The sequence below is a fragment of the Mesoplodon mirus genome, assembly GCF_964341445.2.
Source record: "Mesoplodon mirus genome assembly, chromosome: 11".
Classification (NCBI taxonomy): Eukaryota; Metazoa; Chordata; class Mammalia; order Artiodactyla; family Ziphiidae; genus Mesoplodon; species Mesoplodon mirus.
The window spans coordinates 25,401,141-25,426,264 of record NC_138987.1 but is presented as its reverse complement, the minus strand read 5'-3'; the positions used below and the strand labels follow the sequence as shown (position 1 = coordinate 25,426,264).

Genomic DNA, 25,124 nt, shown 5'->3' with positions numbered 1-25,124 from the left:
AAAAACACCTAGAAACAAATGACAATGGAGACACGACGACCCAAAACCTATGGGACGCAGCAAAAGCAGTTCTAAGGGGGAAGTTTATAGCAATACAATCTCACCTTAAGAAACAGGAAACAACTCGAGCAAACAACCTGACCCTGCACCTAAAGCAATTAGAGAAAGAAGAAGAAAAATCCCCCATAGTTAGCAGAAGTAAAGAAATCATAAAGATCAGATCAGAAATAAATGAAAAAGAAATGAAGGAAACGATAGCAAAGATCAATAAAACTAAAAGCTGGTTCTTTGAGACGATAAACAAAATTGATAAACCATTAGCCAGACTCATCAAGAAAAAAAGCGAGAAGACTCAAATCAATAGAATTAGAAATGAAAAAGGAGAAGTAACAACTGACATTGCAGAAATAGAAAAGATCATGAGAGATTACTACAAGGAACTCTATGCCAATAAAATGGACAACCTGGAAGAAATGGAAAAATTCTTAGAAACGCACAACCTGCCAAGACTGAATCTGGAAGAAATAGAAAATAAGAATAGACCAATCACAAGCACTGAAGTTGAAACTGTGATTAAAAATCTTCCAACAAACAAAAGCCCAGGACCAGATGGCTTCACAGGCGAATTCTATCAAACATTTATAGAAGAGCTAACACCTATCCTTCTCAAACTCTTCCAAAATATAGCAGAGGGAGGAACACTCCCAAACTCATTCTACGAGGCCACCATCACCTTGATACCAAAACCAGGCAAGGATGTCACAAAGAAAGAAAACTACAGGCCAGTATCACTGATGAACATACATGCAAAAATCCTCAACAAAATACTAGCAAACAGAATCCAACAGCACATTAAAAGGATCATACACCATGATCCAGTGGGGTTTATTCCAGGAATGCAAGGATTCTTCAATATACGCAAATCAATCAACGTGGTACACCATATTAACAAACTGAAGGAGAAAAACCATATGATCATCTCAATAGATGCAAAGAAAGCTTTCGACCAAATTCAACACCCATTTATGATAAAAAACCCTGCAGAAAGTAGGCGTAGAGGGAACTTTCCTCAACATAATAAAGGCCATATATGACAAACCCACAGCCAACCTCATCCTCAATGGTGAAAAACTGAAACCATTTCCACTAAGATCAGGATCAAGACAAAGTTGCCCACTCTCACCACTCTTATTCAACATAGTTTTGGAAGTTTTAGCCACAGCAATCAGAGAAGAAAAGGAAATAAAAGGAATCCAAATTGGAAAAGAAGAAGTAAAGCTGTCACTGTTTGCAGATGCCATGAGACTATACATAGAGAATCCTAAACATGCTACCAGAAAACTACTAGAGCTAATCAATGAATTTGGTAAAGTAGCAGGATACAAACATAATGCACAGAAATCTCTGGCATTCTTGTACACTAATGATGAAAAATCTGAAAGTGAAATCAAGAAAACACTCCCATTTACCATTACAACAAAAAGAATAAAATATCTAGGAATAAACCTAAGGAGACAAAAGACCTGTATGCAGAAAATTATAAGACACTGATGAAAGAAATTAAAGATGATACAAATAGATGGAGAGATATACCATGTTCCTGGATTGGAAGAATCAATATTGTGAAAATGACTCTACTACCCAAAGCAATCTACAGATTCAATGCAATCCCTATCAAACTACCACTGGCATTTTTCACAGAACTAGAACAAAAAATTTCAAAATTTGTTTGGAAAAACAAAAGACCCTGAATAGCCAAAGCAATCTTGAGAACGAAAAACGGAGCTGGAGGAGTCAGGCTCCCTGCCTTCAGACTATACTACAAAGCTACAGTAATCAAGACAGTATCATACTGGCACAAAAACAGAAAGATAGATCAATGGAACAGGATAGAAAGCCCAGAGATAAACCCACGCATATGTGGTCAACTTATCTTTGATAAAGAAGGCAGGGATGTACAGTGGAGAAAGGACAGCCTCTTCAATAAGTGGTGCTGGGAAAACTGGACAGGGACATGTAAAGGTATGAGATTAGATCACTCCCTAACACCATACACAAAAATAAGCTCAAAATGGATTAAAGACCTAAATGTAAGACCAGAAACTATCAAACTCTTAGAGGAAAACATAGGCAGAACACTCTATGACATAAATCACAGCAAGATCCTTTTGGACCCACCTCCTAGAGAAATGGAAATAAAAACAAAAATAAACAAATGGGACCTAATGAAACTTCAAAGCTTTTGCACAACAAAGGAAACCATAAACAAGACCAAAAGACAACCCTCAGAATGGGAGAAAATATTTGCAAATGAAGCAACTGACAAAGGATTAATCTCCAAAATTTACAAGCAGCTCATGCAGCTCAATAGAAGAAAAACAAACAACCCAATCCAAAAATGGGCAGAAGACCTAAACAGACATTTCTCCAAAGAAGATATACGGACTGCCAACAAACACATGAAAGAATGCTCAACATCATTAATCATTAGAGAAATGCAAATCAAAACTACAATGAGATATCATCTCACACCAGTCAGAATGGCCATCATCAAAAAATCTAGAAACAAATGCTGGAGAGGGTGTGGAGAAAAGGGAACCCTCTTGCACTGCTGGTGGGAATGTGAATTGGTACAGCCACTATGGAGAACAGTATGGAGTTTCCTTAAAAAGCTATAAATATAACTACCATATGACCCAGCAATCCCACTACTATGCATATACCCTGAGAAGACCATAATTCAAAAAGAGACATGTACCAAAATGTTCATAGCAGCCCTATTTACAATAGCCCGGAGATGGAAACAACCTAAGTGTCCATCATCGGATGAATGGTTAAAGAAGATGTGGCACATATATCAATGGAATATTACTCAGCCATAAAAAGAAACGAAATTGAGCTATTTGTAATGAGGTAGATAGACCTAGAGTCTGTCATACAGAGTGAAGTAAGTCAGAAAGAGAAAGACAAATACCGTATGCTAACACATATATATGGAATTTAAGAAAAAAAATGTCATGAAGAACCTAGGGGTAAAATAGGAATAAAGACACAGACCTACTTGAGAATGGGCTTGAGGATATGGGGAGGGGGAAGTGTAAGCTGTGACAAAGCGAGAGAGAGGCATGGACATATGTACATTACCAAACGTAAGGTAGATAGCTAGTGGGAAGCAGCCGCATAGCACAGGGAGATCAGCTCGGTGCTTTGTGACCGCCTGGAGGGGTGGGATATGGAGGGTGGGAGGGAGGGAGATGCAAGAGGGAAGGGATATGGGAACAGATGTATATGTATGACTGATTCACTTTGTTATAAAGCAGAAACTAATAAAAAAAAAGACCCGGTGCAGCCAAATAAATAAATAAATATTTTTAAAAATGTAATTATCGATATGTATGTTCCTATTACCATTTTCTTAATTGTTTTGGGTTTGTTATTGTAGGTCTTTTCCTTCTCTTGTGTTTTCTGCCTAGAGAAGTTCCTTTAGCATTTGTTGTGAAGTTGGTTTTGTGGTGCTGAATTCTCATAGCTTTTGCTTGGCTATAAAGATTTTAATTTCTCTGACAAATCTGAATGAGATCCTTGCTGTGTAGGGTAATCTTGGTTGTAGGTTTTTCCTTTTATCACTTTAAATATGTCCTGCCACTCCCTTCTGGCTTGCAGAGTTTCTGCTGAAAGATCAGCTATTAACCTTATGGGGATTCCCTTGTATGTTATTTGTTGCTTTTCCCTTGCTGCTTTTAATATGTTGTCTTTGTGTTTAATTTTTGACAGTTTGATTCATATGTGTCTTGGCATATTTCTCCTTGGATTTTTCCTATATGGGATTCTCTGCGCTTCCTGGACTTGATTGACTATTTCCTTTCCCATATTAAGGAAGTTTTCATCTATAATCTCTTCAAATATTTTCTCAGTCTCTTTTTTTTTTCTCTTCTTCTTCTGGGACCCCTATAATTCGAATGTTGGTGTGCTTAATGTTGTCCCAGAGGTCTCTCAGATTTTCCTCAATTCTTTTCATTCTTTTTACTTTTTTCTGCTCTGTGATAGTTATTTCTACTATTTTATCTTCCAGGTCACTTTTCCATTTTTCTGCTTCAGTTATTCTTCTATTGATTCCTTCTAGAGAATTTTTAATTTCATTTATTGTGTTGTTCCTCTTTGTTTGCTCTTTAGTTCTCCTAGGTCCTTGTCAAACGTCCCTTGTATTTTCTCCATTCTATTTCCAAGATTTTAGACCATCTTTACTATCATTACTCTGAATTCTTTTTCAGGTACACTGCCTATTTCCTGTTCATTTGTTTGACTGGTGGGTTTTTACCTTGCTTCTTCATCTGCTGCGTATTTCTCTGTCTTCTCATTTTGCTTAACTTACTGTGTTTGCAGTCTCCTTTTCGCAGGCTGCAGGTTTTTAGTTCCTGTTTTTTTTGGTGTCTGCCCCCAGTGGGTAAGATTGATTCAGTGGGTTGTGTAGGCTTCCTGGTGGAGGGAACTGGTGCCTTTGTTCTGGTGGATGAGGCTGGATCTTGTCTTTCTGGCGGGCAGGACCACGTCGGTGGTGTGTTTTGGTGTGTCTGTGAACTTATTATGATTTTAGGCAGCCTCTCTGCTAATGGGTGGGGTTGTGTTCCTTTCTTGCTAGTTGTTTGTCATTGGGTGTCCAGCCCTGGAGCTTGCTGGTTGTTGAGTGGAGCTGGATCTTAGCATTGAGCCGGAGATCTCTGAGAGAGCTCTGGCCGATTGATATTAAGTGGGGCCAGGAGGTGTATGGTGGACCAATGTCCTGAACTCAGCCCTCCCACCTCAGAGGCTCAGGTCTGACAGCCGGCCAGAGCACCACCCTGTCAGACACAGGGCTCTGAGAAGCAGTGGCATGCTGGCATGCAATCTGGGAAGGATGTAGGACATCATTAGAACCAGTGATGTTCTAAGCCAGGCCAGATGTTGGAAGACTTTTTTAGATTGCTGGATTGTTGTAAAAGGATATAACTCAAAAACAGCCAGATGGAAGAGATGAATTTGGCAAGATATGGAAAAGGGCATGGAGCATCCATGCCCTCTCTGAGCATGCCACGTGTTCGCCAACCCAGAAGCTCTCTGAGCCTTCCTTTACCAACAAATGTTTATGGAGGATTACATTAATAACACAATAGTTATTAGGTTTTAAATCCCTATAGTTAATCTTAGGGAATCTTTACCAATATAACCTAATGTAATTAATCCTGGGCCACAATATCAGTGTTTTCTTTCCTCTTTGCACACTGCTGATCCTGTAGAACAACACCCCTTTCCTTTTTTAGCTGGCTCTGAGGTAGGTGACCATTCTTTATTATAGTCATATTATGTACTTTGAATCAAGGTGTGGTAGCTTATTCTATTGAGAATCCTAATCCTCTAAGTCTGGATTTTACAATGGCTTTTACATCATCCATCTAGGTGTGCTGTTTGGAGCTTTGTGTATTGGAATGGCTGCGCTGGCATCACTAATGGGAGGTTTGTTGCAGGTAAGAGCTAATCCTGGAAGGTTTGAGTCATAATCACTAAATTCTTCTTCTTTTCTGTTTTTTTTTTAAGTGTTGATGTGACCATCCTTAACAGGCTTTTCTCTCTATGTCTACACATAGATATACCAAGGAACATAGATGACTAAATTCTTAAATTTTTTTTTTTAATTAATCTTTCCATTTTGAGATCATTATAGATTTACATACAATACTAAGAAATAATACAGAGAGACCCCATGTACCCTTTACCCAGTTCCCTCAATGGTATGAGACCTAGGTTGATGTTCTTTTTTTCCCTTTTCCCCGTGGATGTCCTGTTGCTCTAACACCATGTGTTGTGAAAGCTGTCTTTCTTCCATTGAATTGCCTTTGCACCTATGTGAAAAATCAGTGGGGCATATTTGTGTGGGTCTATTTGTGGTTTCTTTGTTTTATTCCATTGGTCTATGTGTCTATCCATCTGCCAAGATCATACAGTCTTGATTACTATAGCTTTGTAATAAGTCTTGAATTCAGAAGTACTGATTCCTCCCACTTTATTCTTATTTTTCAAAATTCTTTTAACTGTTCTGGTTCCTTTGCCTTCCCATATAAAGTTTAGAATAATCTTCTCTATATCTGAAAAAAAAATCTTGCTTAGTTTTTGATAGGATTGCCTTAAACCTGTAAAACAATTTGGGAAGAACTGACATTTTTACTGTGTCGAATCTTTTAATCCATGAACGTAGTGTACCTCTTCATTTATTTAGATTTTCTATGATTTTTTTCCACCACTACTGTGTAATTTTCATATACAAGTCATGTTTATATTTAGTTAGATTTACACCTAAGTATTTCATTTTTTTGAGTGATTGTACACAGTATTGTATTCTTATTTATTTATTTATTTATTATTTATTTTTTGCTTTATAACAAATTTAATCAGTTATACATATACATATGTTCCCATATCCCCTTCCTTTTGCGTCTCCCTCCCACCCTCCCTATCCCACCCCTCCAGGCGGTCACAAAGCACCGAGCTGATCTCCCTGTGCTATGCGGCTGCTTCCCACTAGCTATCTACCTTACGTTTGGTAGTGTATATATGTCCATGCCGCTCTTTCACTTTGTCACAGCTTACCCTTCCCCCTCCCCATATCCTCAAGTCCATTCTCTAGTAGGTCTGTGTCTTTATTCCTGTCTTACCCCTATGTTCTTCATGGCATTTTTTTTTCTTAAATTCCATATATACGTGTCAGCATACAGTATTTGTCTTTCTCTTTCTGACTTACTTCACTCTGTATGACAGGCTCTAGGTCCATCCACCTCATTACAAATAGCTCAATTTTGTTTCTTTTTATGGCTGAGTAATATTCCATTGTATATATGTGCCACATCTTCTTTACCCATTCATCCGATGATGGACACTTAGGTTGTTTCCATCTCCGGGCTATTGTAAATAGGGCTGCTATGAACATTTTGGTACATGTCTCTTTTTGAATTATGGTTTTCTCAGGGTATATGCATAGTAGTGGGATTGCTGGGTCATATGGTGGTTCTATTTGTAGTTTTTTAAGGAGCCTCCATACCGTTCTCCATAGTGGCTGTACCAATTCACATTCCCACCAGTAGTGCAAGAGTGTTCCCTTTTTTCCACACCCTCTCCAGCATTTATTGTTTCTAGATTTTTTGATGATGGCCATTCTGACTGGTGTGAGATGATATCACATTGTAGTTTTGATTTGCATTTCTCTTACAGTTGATTTTTGTATATTTGTTTGTATCCTGTGACTTTGCTGAACTTATTAGTTCCTGGGATTTTCTACAGATAAAATTATATCATCTTCAAATTGGGATAGTTTTATATCTTCTTTTCCAATCTGTATATGTACCTTCAATTTCCTTATTGCCCTGGGTTGAACTTCCACATTATGTTGAATAAGAGTGGTGAAAGTGGACATCATTGCCTTGTTCTCCAATCTGAATGAGAAAAGCATTCAGTGGTTCATTCTTGAGTACATTAGCTGTAGGATTTTTGTACATGCCCTTTACCAAATTAAGGAAATTCCCCTCTATTCCTATTTTTCTGAGAGTTTTCATCATGGATGAGTGTTGAATTTTGTCAAATGGCTTTTCTGCAGCATTCGATATGACAATATGATTTTCTTCTTTAGCCCTTTAACATGGTGTATTATGCTGATTGATTTTCAGATTTTAAGCTGGCCTTGCATTCCTGGAATAATCTTCTCTTGGTCATGGTGTATAGTTATTTTTATATATTGCTGAACTCTATTTGCTGATATTATGCTAAGAATTTTTGCATCTATATTCATGAGAGATGCTGATCTGTGGTAATATTTTTCTGTAATGCCTTTTCTTGGTTTTGGTGTTAGGGTCATACCAGCTTCATAAAATAAATTGGGAAGAATTCTCTCCTATTTTCTGGAAGAGATTGTGTAAAATTGGTGTTAATTCTTCTTTAAGTGTTTGGTAGAATACTCTAGTAAAACCATCTGGGCTTGGGGATTTCTTTTTTGGGAGTTTAAAAATTATGAATTCAGTTTCCTTAATAGTTATAGCTGTTCAAATTATCTGCTTCATAGTGGATGAATCATGGTAGTTTGTGTTTTCGAGGAATTGCTCCATTTCATCTAAGTTGTCAAATTTAGGTGTGTGGAATTATTCATAGTATCCCCTTATTATACTTTTGATGTCTGCAGGGTTTTTAGTGATATCTCCTGTTTTATTCATAATATTGGTAATTTTATCTTTTATCTCTTTTTTTAGTCTTGCTAGAGATTTGTCAATTTTATTGATATTTTGAAAGAATTAGCTTCTTGTTTCATTGATTTTCTGTATCATTTTTCGGTTTTAAATCATTACTTTTTAAAATTATCTTCATTATTTTCTTCCTTCTGCTTGCTTTGGGTTTATTTTGCTCTTCTTGAAGTGTGACACTAGATTACTGATCTTAGACTTTCTTGTAATGTGTGCACTAATTGCTAAAAATCTCCCTCTCAGCACTTTTAGCTATGTCCCATAACTTTTCATATTTTGTATTGGAGTTTTAAAATTTCCTTTGATATGTCCTTTTGACCCATAGATTATTTAAAAGTATGTTACTTAGTTTCTAATTGTTTGGAGATTTTCCTGTTATCTTTCTGCTATTGATTTCTAATTCCAATTAGAAATTCATTCCAATGTGGTCAGAGAACACGTTCTGTATGATTTTAATTCTTTTAAATTTGTTGAGGTCTGTTTTATGGCCCAGAATATAGTATTTTGGTATCTGTTACATGGGCACCTGAAAAGAATGTGTACTCTGCTGTTGTTAAGCATAGTGTTCTACAGGTGTCAGTTAGATCCTGCTCATTGATGGTGCTGAGTTCTTCTGTATCCTTCTGATTTTACGCTTATTTGTTTTTATCAATTGTTGACAGAAGTGGTGAATTCTCAACCTAAAGTGTGTAGTTGTCTCTTTTCCTTTTAGTTCTATTGGTTTTTGTTTGTATTTTGCAGTTCTCTTGTTTGGTGCATATACATTTAGGATTTCTATGGCTTCTTGGTAAATTAGTCCTCTTATCATTATATAATGTTCCTCTCTGATAATTTTCTTTGTCTGAAAACTACTTTATCTGATATTAAATAGTTACTACTGCTTTCCTTTGATTAATGTTTGCATGATATCCTTTCACTTTGAACTTGCCTATATCATTATATCTTAAGTGAGTTTTTTGTAGACAGCATATAGTTGGGTTATGTTTTCAAATTCATCCTGCCAATCTCTGTCTTTTTATTGGGGTATTTAGACTTTTAAATTTTAGTATAATTATTGGAATATTAGGGCTTAAGTCTGCTGTTTTTTGTTATGTTTGTTCTTTCTGTTTTCATTTTTTTAAGTGGGATACTTAAACATTTTTTAGAATCCCATTTTGATCTATCTATATTGTTTTGAGTTTGTCTCTTAGTGTAGCATTTTCATTTGTTGCTTTATGTGTATATACATAACTTATCACAGTCTACTTGTTTTGTCCTTTTACCAATCCGAGTAAAGTATAGAAATCTTACCTCATTTCTGTCTCTTTACCCAGTTTATAACACACTTGTCTTAAATATTTACTCTGCATACATTTTGAATTACATTAGACAGTGTTATAATTTTTTCTTCAACAATCAAACATGATTTAGAAAACTCAAGAGGAGGAGGAAAGCCTATTATATTTATTTCTGCTTATTGTGTTCTTTCTTTCTTCTTGATTTCTCAAGGTTCCTTCTTTTACCATTTCCCTTCTATTTAGAGAACTTCCTTTAGCCATTCCTTTAAGGATAAGTCTGCTGGCAACAAATTTTCTTAGTTTCCCTTTATCTGAGAATGTATGGATTTCCCCTTTATTCCCAAATGATATTTTTGCCAGGTATAGGATTCTGAGTTGACAGTTCTTTTTTTCCAACACTTGAAAAATATTGTGCCCTTTTCTTCTGGCTTCCATTATTTTTAAGGAGAAATCTGCTGCCATTCTAATTGTTTTCCCCTATAGGTAAGGTGTCATTTTTTTTTCTCTGGCTGCTTTCAGAAATTTTTATTTGAAGTTAGTTTACAGAAGTTTAATTACGATGCGTCTTGGCATGTTTTTCTTTGGGTTTATTCTGTTTGTAGTTTGCTTAGCTTTTGAATCTGTAGGTTTATGTTTCTTGCCAAAGTTGGGAAGTTCAAACATTATTTCTCTGAGTACTTTTTAGCCCCACTCTCTTTTCTTACCTAAGATTCGGATGATATGAATGTTAGATTTTTTGTTATATTCACACAGGTCCTAGTGACTAATTTTTAAGCCTATTTTCTCTCTGATTTTTTCAGATTGGGCAGTTTTTATTGGTCTATCTTCCAGTTCACTGATTCTTTTCTCTGTCCCCCCCAATTCTGCTGTTGAACATATCCACTGAGATTTTTATTTAAGTTATTATATTTTCAGTTCTAAAATTTACATTTTTTTCTTCTTTATATCATCTATGTTTTTGCTGATACTTTCTTTTTCTTTTTCTTTTTTTTTTTTGCTAAGGCCTTCTACTTTTTCATTTGTTTCAAGCATGTTCTAATTGCTCAAGCAGTTTTATCATGGCTGCTTTAAAATTTGTGAAATAATTCTAATATATCTGTCACTTCTCTGTCAGCATTTATTGATTGTCTTTTTTCATTCATTTTGAGATCTTCCTAATTCCTGCTCTGAAAAGTGAACTTCAGTTGAAACCTGGACATTTTTATATTATGTGATGAGACTCTAGATCTTACATGCACCTTCTGTTTTGATTTTCTTTCTCTGATACCACTTCAGCAGTGTAAGGGAGGGAGCTGTCTCATTACTACCAGGTGGATGTAGAAGTCCAGGTTCCCAAGTTGGCCTCTGTTGACACCCAAGGGAGGAATTTCTTATTTTGCTGGGTGGGAACAGTCTCCACTGACATCATGGTGAAGGTGGTCTTGTTCCTGCTGGGCAATGGTGAAAGTCCTAATTCTCCATTAGGCCTCCTATGACATTGCCTGAGCAGGGAGGGAATGGGGTGCCTTGTTATAGGCTGGTAGGGGATGGAATCTAGGCCCCCTACTTGGCCTTTTCTGGCATGTGTATGTGGGAGAACAGTTTATTCTGTGGCATTTGGCTGGAATTGAGCAGTTATTATCTAAAAGTTTTCTTTCTTGCTAAGTTGCTCCTTTTCTGGTCTTTGCTGGATTTTTTTTGGCCTGCACATGTTGTCATTTCTGAATTGCCAGCTTCTTCAGCTCTAAGACTGGGATATGTGGGCCAAAAAGAAAACTCAGAGACCTCACCATTATATTGTTCTTCAGGTCCTGAAGTCCTAGCTAGTCTGCCTTCTTCTCTCGACCTTTTAGATTCTTCTTATGTTTGTTTTATATGTAATGTCCAGGAGTCTTAGTTTTATTAGCAGGAGGAATAGGGAAAAGTACACCTACTCCATCTTCCTATGAGTGGAAATACATTTTTTATTGCCTAAAGGGTCCTTCATGTCTTGTGGCATTTGCTAAATTTTTGTTAGAGAGCATTTTTGTGTTGGAAAACTGTCTTGCTTCTTTGGAGGTGTTGGAATGGAGAGGACAGATTAATCTTTGGAATAGCCTCTTTTTTAAAAAAATATTTATTTATTTACTTACTTACTTGGTTGTGCTGGGTCTTAGTTGAGGCAGGTGGGCTCCTTCGTTGTGTCAGGTGGGCTCCTTAGTTGCAGCATGCGAACTCTTAGTTGTGGCATGCATGTGGGATCTAGTTCCCTGACCAGGGATCAAACCTGGGCCCTCTGCATTGGGAGCATGGAGTCTTATCCACTGCGTCACCAGGGAAGTCCCCTAGCCTCTTCTTTCTGAACCTTGAGTGGACTTCACTGTTTTTAGCATCCAAGCCTCAGCATGGACTCTTCTCCCTGTCTGGAGTACCCTTCAACTGTCTAAGTGTCCTTCAACTGTCTAAGTCTTATTTGTTCTTCAAGTTTCAACTTAAACATTATTTTTCAAAAAGGCCCTTTCTGTTCCCTGGATAGGTTTGAGTTCCCCTCTACCAAATGTTCCCAGAGCACCTTGTATTTCTTGTATCATCCCCATTACAATACTTTATTGCAGTTATTTATTTAATGTCTGTTTTACTAAATAGTTTATAGCTCCATGAAGGTGAGGATTATGACATCGTTCTTTGATACTGTATCAAATACCTGGTGCCTACTGCAGTATCCAGGACAAAGTAGACATTCTACAGATTCAGGTTGAATGTACCTATTTATGTATTGGTTCATAAATACCTACTTATCTGATCACACCTAAGTGGTCCATGAAACTTCCATGGCCACCTGGGCTCCAACTCTAGGACCAGGACCCAGAAACTTGAAGGTTAATGCTGGGCACAGCAAGTCCTCCAGGCTCCTGCTTCAGCCCCAACTTGGGTCCTTTCTGCTGGTGGTTGCTTAGGGCATACCAGTTGTTAAAATAGTGTGATCTCATTCTGAGTGTATGAATTAGTGAATGAATGAATTAGGTCCAGAAGCTCTAAGCTTCCCTGGTACAAGTAAGCCATAACCAACAAAACTCCTCTTTATGTGCTTTCCTCCATAGTCTTATAGTCTTATAGTTCTTATTGTGATTGATTTCCCCTTTTTCATATACCAGCTCTGGCCTGAGTATAGATAATGAGATATTAGGAGAGTCATCATAGGTCCAAGGCAACTCTTCCTTGCTTTATCTCTAGCCAAGGTCTTATTTCCTGAGATGGGTATTTTGGGGGGTGTATTCTTTATATCTCCAAAACTGGCTCTAGGTCACACTGTCCCAGTGACCACTACATGGGCCAAGTGACTTCTTTCACATTTTACGTAAAGTCTACCTTCCTTCCTACTGGACTCTGGTTCAAGAGATGCTGTGAAATGACTCCTTAGGATCATATCCTGAGTCCATATCCTCCTCAAACACTAGTTCTCCTCTGTCATCATATCCTCACTCCTTTCCCTAGTCCATGAGTTAAGCCTCTTTTTTTTAACCCAGGACTGTAGTCTGTATGCTCTAAAATTTTTCTTGACTTGATATATATTTTTTTGATTTATTCATTCTGTTCTCTCTGTCACTTTTACTCTGTGGACAAACCGGTGTGTCCCTGATTCTTCTTTTATGGTTCTGTCCACTTTCAAAAATTAGCCATTTGAATATTGGGGGGAACACACATCTCTTGAAAGTTTCAGCTATTTGCATTTCTCTATTCTTCATACTGTACATTTTTTTTCACTATCATGATTTTGGCATCTCTACATCAAAGCAAAGATTGCAATTAGTTAGGTTTAAATCTTTCTACATGATTTGATCAATCTTTTTTTTAACCATACTTCTCATTCTAGTTCTATCCTTAGGAAATCAAGGATAGCATTGGGTTTCATTGCCATCTCTGGTCTCTTAGCAGTAATTATCCACAATCTTCTTTTGCAGGGGATTTTGAGACTACCAAGGCACAAAGAAGTGATGTGGTTGATTATTAATATCTACAAGAACAATACCAGGAGGAGTAGTGTCCCTCTTGTCTCATGAGTCTCTAACCTCTTTACATTTTGCTTTTTTTATTGAGGGTACTTGAATGAACTGATGGAACTTGCGACTGAGAAGCAGAAGCTTCCAAGTTCTGATTATCTCTTTGTCAATGGCAAGGCTGCCATGATTGTCAGGAGGAGGCTGAATACTTTGAATCCTCATCCTGATGAAATTACTTTAAAGCATTTTAACTTTGGATTTGAGATTGATAATTGATGACTTCTTATTATTTTTGTAGGCCTCACTCAGCATATTTGGCATGATTGGGGGACCACTTCTGGGCTTATTTGCTTTGGGGATTTTGGTTCCCTTTGCCAACTCAATAGTAAGTATTAAAAATGAATATGTGTAAAGCCTACTTTTCCAACTGCAGTAGCGTCTCTATAATGTTTTCTCAATTGTAAAGATATGGTTCCTTTGATATTTGTCATTAGTGACCTGTCTTGATGACTTAAATTACTCATATTGACTTTGCTGGGATACACAATGAACGTACTATGCGTTGGGACCCTGCATGTGTGAAACTAAATGGAAACTACCAGAATAATATATATTATGAATATCACATAATTAAATTATATAATAACATAATGATATTTATAACTAAATTATGATATTATAGAGTATTATATAACATAACTAAAGGATATATATTATGAAACAATATACAATACGATATGTAATATATATTACAATATATATTATGAATATTATATAACTAAAGGAACAATATTTTGTACGCATCTACTTTTTTGCTGTTCTTGAAAATTAATCACTAGGATTCAAAGGAGATCGACAGGCTCAGATATACAAGATTTCAGGGCAGTAGAGCTGAGGATACCTGTGACTAGCCGGAGTACAGTAAAGAGAAGAAATAGGATAAGATCTTCACCACTTTGGTCAGAAAATTTATACTCCTGATATTTAAAGATGTAGCTCCACCAACATGGTTTTAGACCCAAAGGGGTGATTATAACTGGGAATTGTATTCAGGAAGAGGTAATAGCTCATTTCTTCTACATAGACATATCTGTGCTTTGAGGCCAAGTTTTGTTTAGAATAAGTGAAATTGAAATTACTTCTCTGAAATCCAGGAGGAACTCCACTAGTTCAGTCCTGCTATAAGCTGAAGTTCAGGAAAAGCTGGTAATGTATGTGTGGTTGTTTCAGACAGATGGAGAATAACTGCAGAACTATGACTTTACATTCAGAATTCCATTTTCCTCATGAGACATTAGGAATTGGTAAGGCAGATACTACTGAGGGCTATTATCATTGTTATTATTGTTAACAATAATTCTCAACAAAGTGTCTTATGAAAAGCTAGTTTGGCAGAAATTAATCAAAATGAAAGAGAGCAATTTGTGTCCACCTCAGAATGTTGAAGCTTTGATGAGATTCTTTGCATTATGAAATGCATAGTGGTTTGTTGAATGCCTGAAATATTAAAAGAAGACTGCCTTTTGATTTTTGACATTTATTTCCACCATGAGTTGCCTCCAGAAATGCTATAGCTGACTAGGTCCAACACGCCCTTAGAAGGGGAAGTAAGAACTGTTATTCCTGTCGTAATATCTGATCATTATTCTTAAAGAAACGGGAGAAATTTCACCACAGAGGAAGCAGCTTCCCAGCTCAAGATTTGCTTTCATCTCCATCATTTGGAACTAGGGCTTAAATCATTCAAGGACTGACTGACTGATCAAAAATACTTGGATTACTGGTGAAAAGCAGGCAGGGGAACCCACGTCTTCCAAAGACTGGGAAACCAAATGTCTTCAGAGAGGAAATCTCCACTTATCTCTAGAGATGGTTTGGTTGTATGTACCACTGCTGTCATTTGTGAAAACAGCTGGCTATTTTCCCCTAATTTTCCTGCAGTACAATTACAGTCATGCATGTTGCTATGTATAGGAATAAATTCTGTGGATGTTTTCTTCTTTGTATCTGTTGCTGCTCAGATGGCATGCCATTTTTTCACAGATTAAATAAAAATAGAGGGAACAGTTGGCCTGAAGTCAGCTGCATGACTGTTGTAGTTATTGGGTGTAAAGAGACAAGGAGGCCAAAGCAGAGTGCTGGCCATGGAAACAGAGTGGAAGGAATGGAATTATGAGACAAAGGAAAAGAAAAATGGGCAGGAATTGGTGATTGGTGAGATAGAGATATGAATTACGGGGTGGGGTTCCAGAGACCCCAGGGCTTTGGGCTGAGGGACCAGGGACCCATGCTGCTCTTGGCAAGATGCAAGGAGCTTACAGGGGAAAAGAGTTTTAGGAGGGGACTGGTAAATTTGGCTTGGACCATGTTGAGCTTAAGCTCCTTATGTTAATTTCCATTTCAAAGCAAACTGTATTATTGTTTTTGAAAAGCACTCATGTTTTGCAGGGAGCACTTGTGGGTCTGCTGGCTGGATTTACCATTTCTTTGTGGGTCGGAATTGGAGCTCAAATTTATCCTCCACTTCCTGAGAGAACTATGCCATTAAGCCTTGAAACCTATGGCTGTAACAGCACATACAATGGGACAGATTGGATGACAACCACAGAAATGCCAGTTTCTACCAGTACTTTTCAAGTATACAACATTGAAAGGTATTGAATTGAGCTTTATAATGATGTATTTTTTTTAAATGTGTGTGACAGGTAGAGAACCCCAGTTGCTTTTCTTGCCTTCCGTGCTGTGATTTTGCCTGATTCTGAAATGGGGAGAGCCCATGTGGCTTTCTGGCTATTATATTTTGTTCAGAAATAGCAAAAAATGCCATATTTTCTTAGTTTCAATAGAAACGTCTACCTCACCTACAGATGCAGAGAAGACTTGAATAGTAACAAAAAAAATTATTTTATGGGTAAATGCTGATAAATACTGGCTCCAGTTGAATGAAAAATTGCCTCTGTCCACTGAAAAACCTTTAAAATGAAAAGTAAAATGATAAAAGACACATTGCATGTATAGTTTTTGAAGTATAGCCTTTACCAACTAAAAGCTACAGTTTATCTAAATATGTTGGATAATTGCTATTTGTTCAGTTTTAGATTCCAAATCTTTAGAGCATTGGCAATAAGTCACAGCAGTGATCTTCCTGCTAGAGTTTTCAGTTATGCAATACATTTTTGAGCTTCTGGATATTGATATTGTCTGATTTAATGAAATGATGTAGACCTTTTTTTTATATCACTATTTCACTGCACAGTGGATGTGAGGGCAAGACTACCCTTAGTGGATATATATCAATACATCTCCAGCCTTAAAGCACAAAACCCATGGATACATTCAAGGAATACAAAGATGAGGCCACTTCCCCTAAAGTATTGCCCCAGTTCCAGCTTGCCTAGAATGAAACCATTGGAGAATCATTCCATTTAAGACAAGACATGGCATCTCCCTCTTAAAATGGACACACTCCTGGGAGAAAGAATGTGACCATACATATAAACATCATTGGTGATTTATGTCCCAGAGGGAATTCAGCAGTGAGAACACTTGTCAGTGGGAGTTCAAGGCTGGTAAACTCTGCATGGGTAGAGAGAAAAGATAGTTCCAGAGCCTGAGGCATATATGGGGGAAGGTTTGACTAGGTGGGGTGCTGGGGTGAGAGGGGTGCACAGAAATACAGTGAGTAGTCCGGATAAGCATGAATGCACTAATGTGGGGGGGTGTAGTCAGGAAGTCATTAGAGAGTGAAAAAGGGAGCAATTATTAATTAAGTGTAAGTAGGAGGACATTGAAGTTGTGCTTTTTGTTTTAAAATTTTGCTTAGCATTTGTCCTGATTATGTAAATGTCTCTTTTAATTTAAAAGAGTAAGGCAAATTGGTTATTCGGATTTCTGAGACAAATGAATTAGCTGAGGTTTACTATGTGCCTGGTACCATAACAATCACTTTTCTATGTTAGCTTATTTATAAAATAACTCAGCTAATAAACAAGAATTTTTGAGCATGAACTATGCACCCGGCACTGGGCTGACCATTTATGTAATATCCATAGACAGTCTTCCCCTCCCATCCACTGTGGTTCCTGCCTTCCAGGCAATTATAATCTAGCTGGAGAGAACATGCTACTATACACAAAACAGGGAACTCAGTACGCATGATAAGTATAATAACTAGCTAATAAATAGTTGAAAGTATTTGTTAAAAGAATGATTATAAACAAAGTTGGAGTGTAGATTAGCACAGACTTCAGGATCTACTAATACTTGAAGAATGCAGATGTTGGCTAGAGGAGAAGGTCTGGAAAGTTATTCTTGTCACAGAAAATGACCAGAAGGGAAGTTGAACAAGAGAATAAACAATTAAACAATGTTGTGAGCAGTAGTATTCATAGGCTCTCATGGGATCCAGGAGGAGGAAGAGCCTAACTCTTCCTGGGTGGAAGATGCTTCTTAGAGAAGTATTCCATGAACTGGAGTTACTCAGGTGAACAGGATTGGGCAGAGGGGACCAAAGGAAGATGGAGTGTATGTTGCAGAATGAAGGCAACATATGCAGAGGCATGAAGGCCTGAAGCCACATGGCATCTTAGGAAATCATGCATAGTTCAGTATGGCTAGAGTCCAAGGGGAACGAACGCACAGCTAAAGGTGAAGTAAGATACTTTTTGGTTGCCTAGGTATTGGGTTTCAGTTACCCAGATTCAGTTTTTATTTAAGTTTCTAGTACTTGATGGGTACATATTGATAGCTTGTTGTGCTTTTAACTTGCATTTCCCTTACGATTAATGAAGTTCAATACCTTTTTACATGTTTATTGGCCATTCGTATAACTACTTTTGTGACTTGTCTGTTGAAATCTTTGGTCCATTTTTAAATGGGTTCTCTGTCCTTTTCTTATTTCTTTAGGATTTCTTGATATATTCTAGATACAAGATAAGTTTTGAAAATATTTTTCTCCCACTCTGTGGCTTTCCTTTTTACTCTCTTAGTGATGCTTTTTAGTGGTCAGAATGTCTTAATTTTAATTGAGTTCAACTTATCAGTCTTTTCCTATATGGTTAGTCCTTTGTGAATTCCGTTTAAGAAATCTTTGCCTACCCTGAGGTCATAAAGCTATTCCTCTATTTTTTTATTTAAAAGTTTTCTTGTTCACCATTTCCATTTGGGAAATGTAATCCACTTTGGAATTGATTTCAAGTGATCAAGATTCATTTTTTTCCCATATGGATATTCTTTTTTTTTGGACTAGAAGAACTGTTTTTTTGTTTGTTTTTTTTTTTCACAACTCACACACACACACACACTGTATTTTATCTTTACAAGAGATAAATAAACTGACACCAAGCATTGTAAATGGATGACCACAACAAAAGCAACAGTGATTGCAATGACCAAACACGAAACACACTCACACTATGTCGTAATATTGACATTCAGTCCAGTAATCCTCCACTGTAACAGCTCCTTTACTTTGCAGTGAAAATTGATTTGTATATTTTTTGCCTCTGAGTCCTTGTGGGATTTTTTTTTTATTCAAACAGAAAGTCACAAAAATTATAATCATCCTCATCAGTTCACTCAGTCCCATGTAATTAATTTTTTTTATCTTGATCTTTTGTTAGCACTTTTATGAATTCATCAGTTTACCATTAGCGTTCTGAAAATGCTTATTCATTCAGTTCAGCAGTATAGTCAGTTACCAGAAAACTGTACTTGTCAGAGTATTTTCCATGAATTCCTTGAAGATGAAACCCTTTTATAGGAACATTTTTGCGAAAGCATCAGAGTACACCCAGAACTGTCTGTAAATGACAAAAGACTTAAAAATGACCCATATGGATATTCTATTAACCAAGCACCATTTATTGAACGGAGCCTCCTTTTACCACACTTTGCAATGCAGTGGCAACTTTGACATAAACCAAATGTCTATTTTTCTGTGGGTCTGTTTTTCAGTTTTCTATTCGGTTCTATTTTGTCTGTCTTTGGCCCAATATATCACATTATCTTAATTTAACTAGCTCACCTCTATTTTCCCCTTCTTTCTGGGATGTTGGCTTCTCAAGTTCTAACTGCCATGATCTCTCTGAGGTCTTCAAAAACCTGACTCCTCCCATTTCCCAGTTTTCATATTTTGTTCTTGGCAGAATGGTGGGTCTACTCTATCAAAGCTGAAAGTGGAATCCTAGAGCAGTTGTTGTAGAAGCAGATCAGGTCATGTCACTCCTCCACTTAAAATACTGCAATGTGCCCTCCAAGTTCATCCATGTTGCTGCAAATGGAAGTGAAATAAGTCAGACAAAGACAGATACTGTATGATATCACTTACATGTGGAATCTAAAAAACATAACATACTAGTGACTATAACAAAAAAGAAGCAGACTCACAGATATAGAGAACATACTGGTGGTTGCCAGTGGGGAGAGGGAAGGGGGAGAGGGGCAATATAGGGGTCGGGGATTAAGAGGTACAAACTATTAGGTATAAAATAAGCTACAGGGATATATTGTACAACACGGGGAGTATAGCCAATATTTTATAATGAATATAAATGGAGTATAACCTTTAAAACTTATGAATCACTATATTGTACACCTGTAACATATAATACTATACATCAACTCTAATAAAATGTAAATTTAAAAAATAAAAATAAAATAAAATAATAAAAATACTGCAATGTGTGCCGCTATCCAGAGAGTAAGATCCAAACTCATCCAAGTCCTACGAAAAGACCTCTAACTCATCTTGTACCATTCTGTATCTTGTTCTTTATGCTACCATCTGCTGATGTTTACCTCTCTCTGGAATGCTTTCTCAAGAACTTTTGTTATTCAGATCTCAGTTCAAATGTCTCTTCTTCACAAAGACTTTCCCTGACCACTCCTTGTAGTGTAGTTCCTTTTTTCTACCCTGTTAGTGTCACATTACCTTGTTTCATTTTCCTTATATACTTTCCACCAGTGGGAATTATTATATTTATTAATTTGTTTACTTGTTCATTACATTTCTGTATTAGAATGTAAACTTTCTGAGGGCAGGAACAACCTTATCCAGCTTTTTTATGGCAGACTTTCCAATAACAAGAACAGTACCTGGGACACAAAGCAGAGTTGAATGAATAAACATGGACATTTAGTATTCTAGTATGTGGTTAAGATTAAGTCATACTTTTAGTCCCTGATCCAATAAGATAAAATTGGAACAGCAGATGTGGACATTAAAAACATGATTAAATATTATATTTTGACTTTGCCATGAGGTTTATTGACACATACTGTTAGCTGCTAGTAGCATGCATGAAATCTTACGGTTATGTTTTTCTCTCTCTTAGGACTCCACTGATGGATAACTGGTATTCTTTATCATATCTATACTTCAGTACTGTTGGAACTTTGGTAACGTTATTTGTGGGAATGCTTATCAGTTTATTAATAGGTAACTAAACATTAATATTGCTGTATTACCGTTACATTAGTTTTTACTATATCTGTTTTATAGGTATTTATGTTATTTTACTATAGTCCTAACAACTAGTTTAATTATTTGTTCCATTTTACTCATGGGAAATTTTATGGCCTGGTCTTGAAAACAGAAGACCCACCTCAATTTGAATCTTTGTTATGCCATTTATTAGCTGAACGAACTTATAGCTATAAGTCTATATAGCTACTACATAGCTACTCTGAGCCTTAGCTATCCTATGTATAAAATGAGGATAATGATTGACCTGCCTATCTCACAGGTCTCTGTAAGATAAAAATAAAATGCTTGAAGAAATTGTGTATAGCTACTACAATGCTAGGGATTTTACACATACCATTACAATAGCTCTGTGCCATGATCTTCTCATTGTCCTGCACTGACTCTTTGTACAGAAGTATACACATGTAAGGAATAATAATTATGATCTTTATATCTAAACATAGTGTGAAGGCTTTTCTCAGATGTTCATAAACTTTAAAAAAATAATTTTTAAAGGAAATCAAACCAATAATACACATAGCATACACAGCTCTCTGGGATTGCTATAGAACTGTTACCCTGGGACTTCATTTTGTCCTCGTTCTGTGAATTCTCTTGGTCTCCCTCCAGTGTTGGATTCCCTGCTGCCTGTATCCCATTACTCCTAATTCTTGTTTACACCCTTAACTGAATGGGGCACATCCTACAGCACATTCTCGAGAAAGGGTGGACAAGAGATCTTGGAAACATTGCATAGCTGAAAAAAAAAGTCTTTAATTCCTCCTTATGCTTGATAATTGCTGATAATTTGAGTAGAGAATCCTAGGTTGAGAGTAACTTTCTTGTTCCTGGAGGCTGTGTTACTTCTCTTCGACTTGCCTTGTTGCCGCTGAGGATACCAGTGCCCTGCTGCCTGCTGGCTGTTCGCATGTGACCCATTTCACAATGACTGCCTTGCCCTAGCCTCTCAGGAGGGTTTCAATCTGAAGACCCATGTCCTGCAGTTCTAGGGCACTTTCCGATATTATTTCTTTTGTAATTTTCTGCCATTTTCTGTTTTCTCTTTCTGGAAACTCCTGTTAGTCAAATGTTTTAAACTTGGACAGTCCTTCTGATTTTCTTATCTTTTCTCTCCTATTTTCCATCTCTGTATCTCTTATGTTTACTACATGGGTTATTTTTAAAATGACTTTTCCAGTAATTTTCAAAGGAGTGCTCTGATTCAGTTTTGAGAATACTCTGTAAGGGAAGGAGGGCAGGTAGAGGCTATTGCAGTAGCCCACGTGAGCAATCACGGTGGCTTGGAGCAAGGCAGTAGTGTGGAGTTGGGGAGAAGTGCTGGGCTCCCTAATTTCCTACGTTTCCTCACACATACACATCCAGAGCAACCAAGCAGGGGGAGGCAGCTCCCCTGCCTTCTTTATCAAATGTATTATGACTAGTCAGAAATCCTATAATTTGTCCAAGTATGCCTGATGTCTTTGTTTGCTTTATACTGTAAATCTACCAGCATGGTGCTACTTTATAGAATTCTACCATCTCTCATTGTTTTTTGGCACCTGGATAGAGCTGTCTTTGAAACTTCTGTGATACTTATATCACAGGATGTGTATTTATAATTAATAAATTATATTAATAATTAGTGGTGATATTAATATAATTGTATCAATGATTATATTAACATTATATAATTATAATTATTTTAGACATTATAATTTATAATTATTGTAAACTTATAATAATGTTTGTAACTATTTGTTACCTCTCAAACAGTTGTTTAAACTATTCTCTTTCTTTTCAAAAAGGACTATGCTTTTTCTTGTAAGTAAAATTTCCAGCACAGTAGGTTTACTCTCTTATCTGTTGTGATATATTTTAAGACAGATCTTAAACTTTTCTCACCAATAACCCAACTGTTCAGATCTGGAACACACCTAACCAATCTCATTTTCCTATTTGACCTTTGGTCCTTTTTCAACCCTTTTTTTTTTCCTTTAAAAAAATGGGAGTGTCAGTGTACTCCCTCTGAGTGCTCCTTTTTTCCCCCCTTAAATACTTTGATTCTGATAACCTTCTACAACTTTATCTTTTGCTTTAAAAAGTCAAGGTGAACAGGCATCCAGTGATTTAAAAACACTTCAACTTCATTAATCTCATATATAACTTATTCCCACTTCATACCATCAGTGAGAACCTTGCAAAAAAAGTCTAGAAGCATAAAATCCTGATGCTCCTTGGGAAATATATTTAAAGATCTACTGTAGGATACTAGGAATATGTAGGAGTTCAGGCCAAACAGACTTGGTTGGCATTTCAGCTTCACCTAATCACAGATGGTGCACGATGAATGTGTCTCTTCACTGGTAAAGTGGGGTAAATTTTTTCCTATGTAGACTATGAGCTATGAGTGCAGTGATTATTTTATTCATCTCTGTCTCTCCAGCACCTGGTAGAGTCTCTAGAACATGGTAGGCACTCAACAATATTGAATGAATTAATTTTAGGTTGAACCCATCTCCTGAACAACAGAGGTTCCCTTAATTAAAAACCTAGTATTTATACTAAAATGGTGTTTCTCAAACTTTAGAGGGCAGAAGAATCACCTTGGAAATTTGGTAAAAATCAGGACTCAGTGGCTCCACCCACAGAGGTTCTAATTGGGTCAGTCCAGGTTGGAATCCAGGAATCTGCATGTTCGGTACATCTCCTAGGTGATTTGGATAGAGGTAGTTGGAGAACAACTCTTTGAGATACACAGTTTTAAAAGCCTCCTCTCTGATTCACAAATAAAATACCGAGCCAAAGAATAATTTTTGTAGAGCAAAACTTTAGGGAAGAGAATTTGGGTCAAGCACCTATCATCATACTGGTTTTCATTTAAATAATTTATCCAACAATTCATAATTTCCTGCATTTCTATACACATTCATAGCCACTAAACTGGGGAAGGGCAACTCCATCAAGCAGAGGTTTGATATTTTATTGGTAGATCATGAAGGATGCATTTAAACCAGTTTTCCTACCAGTATTGGGCCAGATGACTCTTCCCTAGTTGATACCAGATGAGACAGTTGGCTTGCATTTAAGAACCACCTTATTTATCTTTAAACACTAGACTCATATGTATCCCAGTGACAGGCTTGCAGAATCTGAGACTGACTGAGGGAAGAGAAATGGTAGGTTATGTCTCCAGCACTACTTAAAAGACTCTTTCTCTTTGTGTTTTATAAATGCATAGAAGTGAATGTGCCCAAGTTAAATGTGTGTATGATGGTCCGTCACTGGGTAGTTACAGATATCTTTTTAACAATGTAAATAATGTATGTTTTTCAGGAGGAAGAAAACAAAACATAGACCGCAGATTCCTACTAACCAAAGAGGACTTTTTATCCAATTTTGACATTTTTAAGAAAGTGAGTTGGCTTTCTTTTTCCTTAAATTAGTAAGACTATGCTTTTATCACCAGGGCAGAATACTAGTTAATCCTCAGACTTTCTTTTGGACAAGGAAGGTATTTGCCTTCCTTTTTTTAATGATTTATTTCTGTTGTTTATCCCTGCCTCAATAGACTACAAAGCTGATTTAGAGAAAGAAAAGTAGTAGTAACAATTATTTAGAGTTGAACGAACAGTTTCTTTTTTCTAATCACCATGTTAACATTTTCTTTTAGAAGAAGCAAGTTTTAGACTATAAATCTCATCCAGTAAAAGATGGTGGAACTGATAATCCTGGCTTCAACCATATTGAATTGAACTGCACAGATCAAAGTGGCAAGATCAATGGGACTCGTTTGTGAAGCAGCTGTGATGCTAAATTATCTTAAACAGTGTCCCAGTTTTATGTTTTTGAAGATAATTGGATCAGGTTTAGATTGATTTTTTGTCCTATCATGAGTGTTTTGGGGGAACTTTGGGGGGATTCATTTTTATTAAAGCAAATTTTGACTTTTACTTTCTATACTCATTAATTGATGCTACTCTGGATGTAAGAGTTTCAGCATCAGTATTTTCCTGTCTCTGTACTATTATTTCAGTGAAGCTGTAGTTGTGAAAGTTTTGAAAGTTGTGACTACATATGTGCTGAAAAGCTAATACACACATATACACACATACTCGATGGTCAAAAGCATATTCTTAAATTAGGGCATCATTAAAAATATTTCCCT

The 25,124-nt window shown here is 36.7% G+C and overlaps 1 protein-coding gene across 1 annotated transcript in view; it reads left to right on the top strand.

Moving 5' to 3' along the window:
- The window catches only part of SLC5A8 (solute carrier family 5 member 8), a gene marked incomplete at its 5' end in the record, with an annotated part of 62,491 nt that extends 37,624 nt beyond the window's left edge, over positions 1-24,867 (top strand). Inside the window, 6 exons of the mRNA XM_082636309.1 lie at positions 5,434-5,501; positions 13,793-13,883; positions 15,947-16,148; positions 20,829-20,932; positions 24,293-24,372; positions 24,630-24,867. Coding sequence (XP_082492435.1) covers positions 5,434-5,501; positions 13,793-13,883; positions 15,947-16,148; positions 20,829-20,932; positions 24,293-24,372; positions 24,630-24,755 — 671 coding nt within the window. The 3' untranslated portion in view covers positions 24,756-24,867. The remainder of the gene's footprint in view (positions 1-5,433; positions 5,502-13,792; positions 13,884-15,946; positions 16,149-20,828; positions 20,933-24,292; positions 24,373-24,629) is intronic.
- Positions 24,868-25,124: the final 257 nt, after the last annotated feature.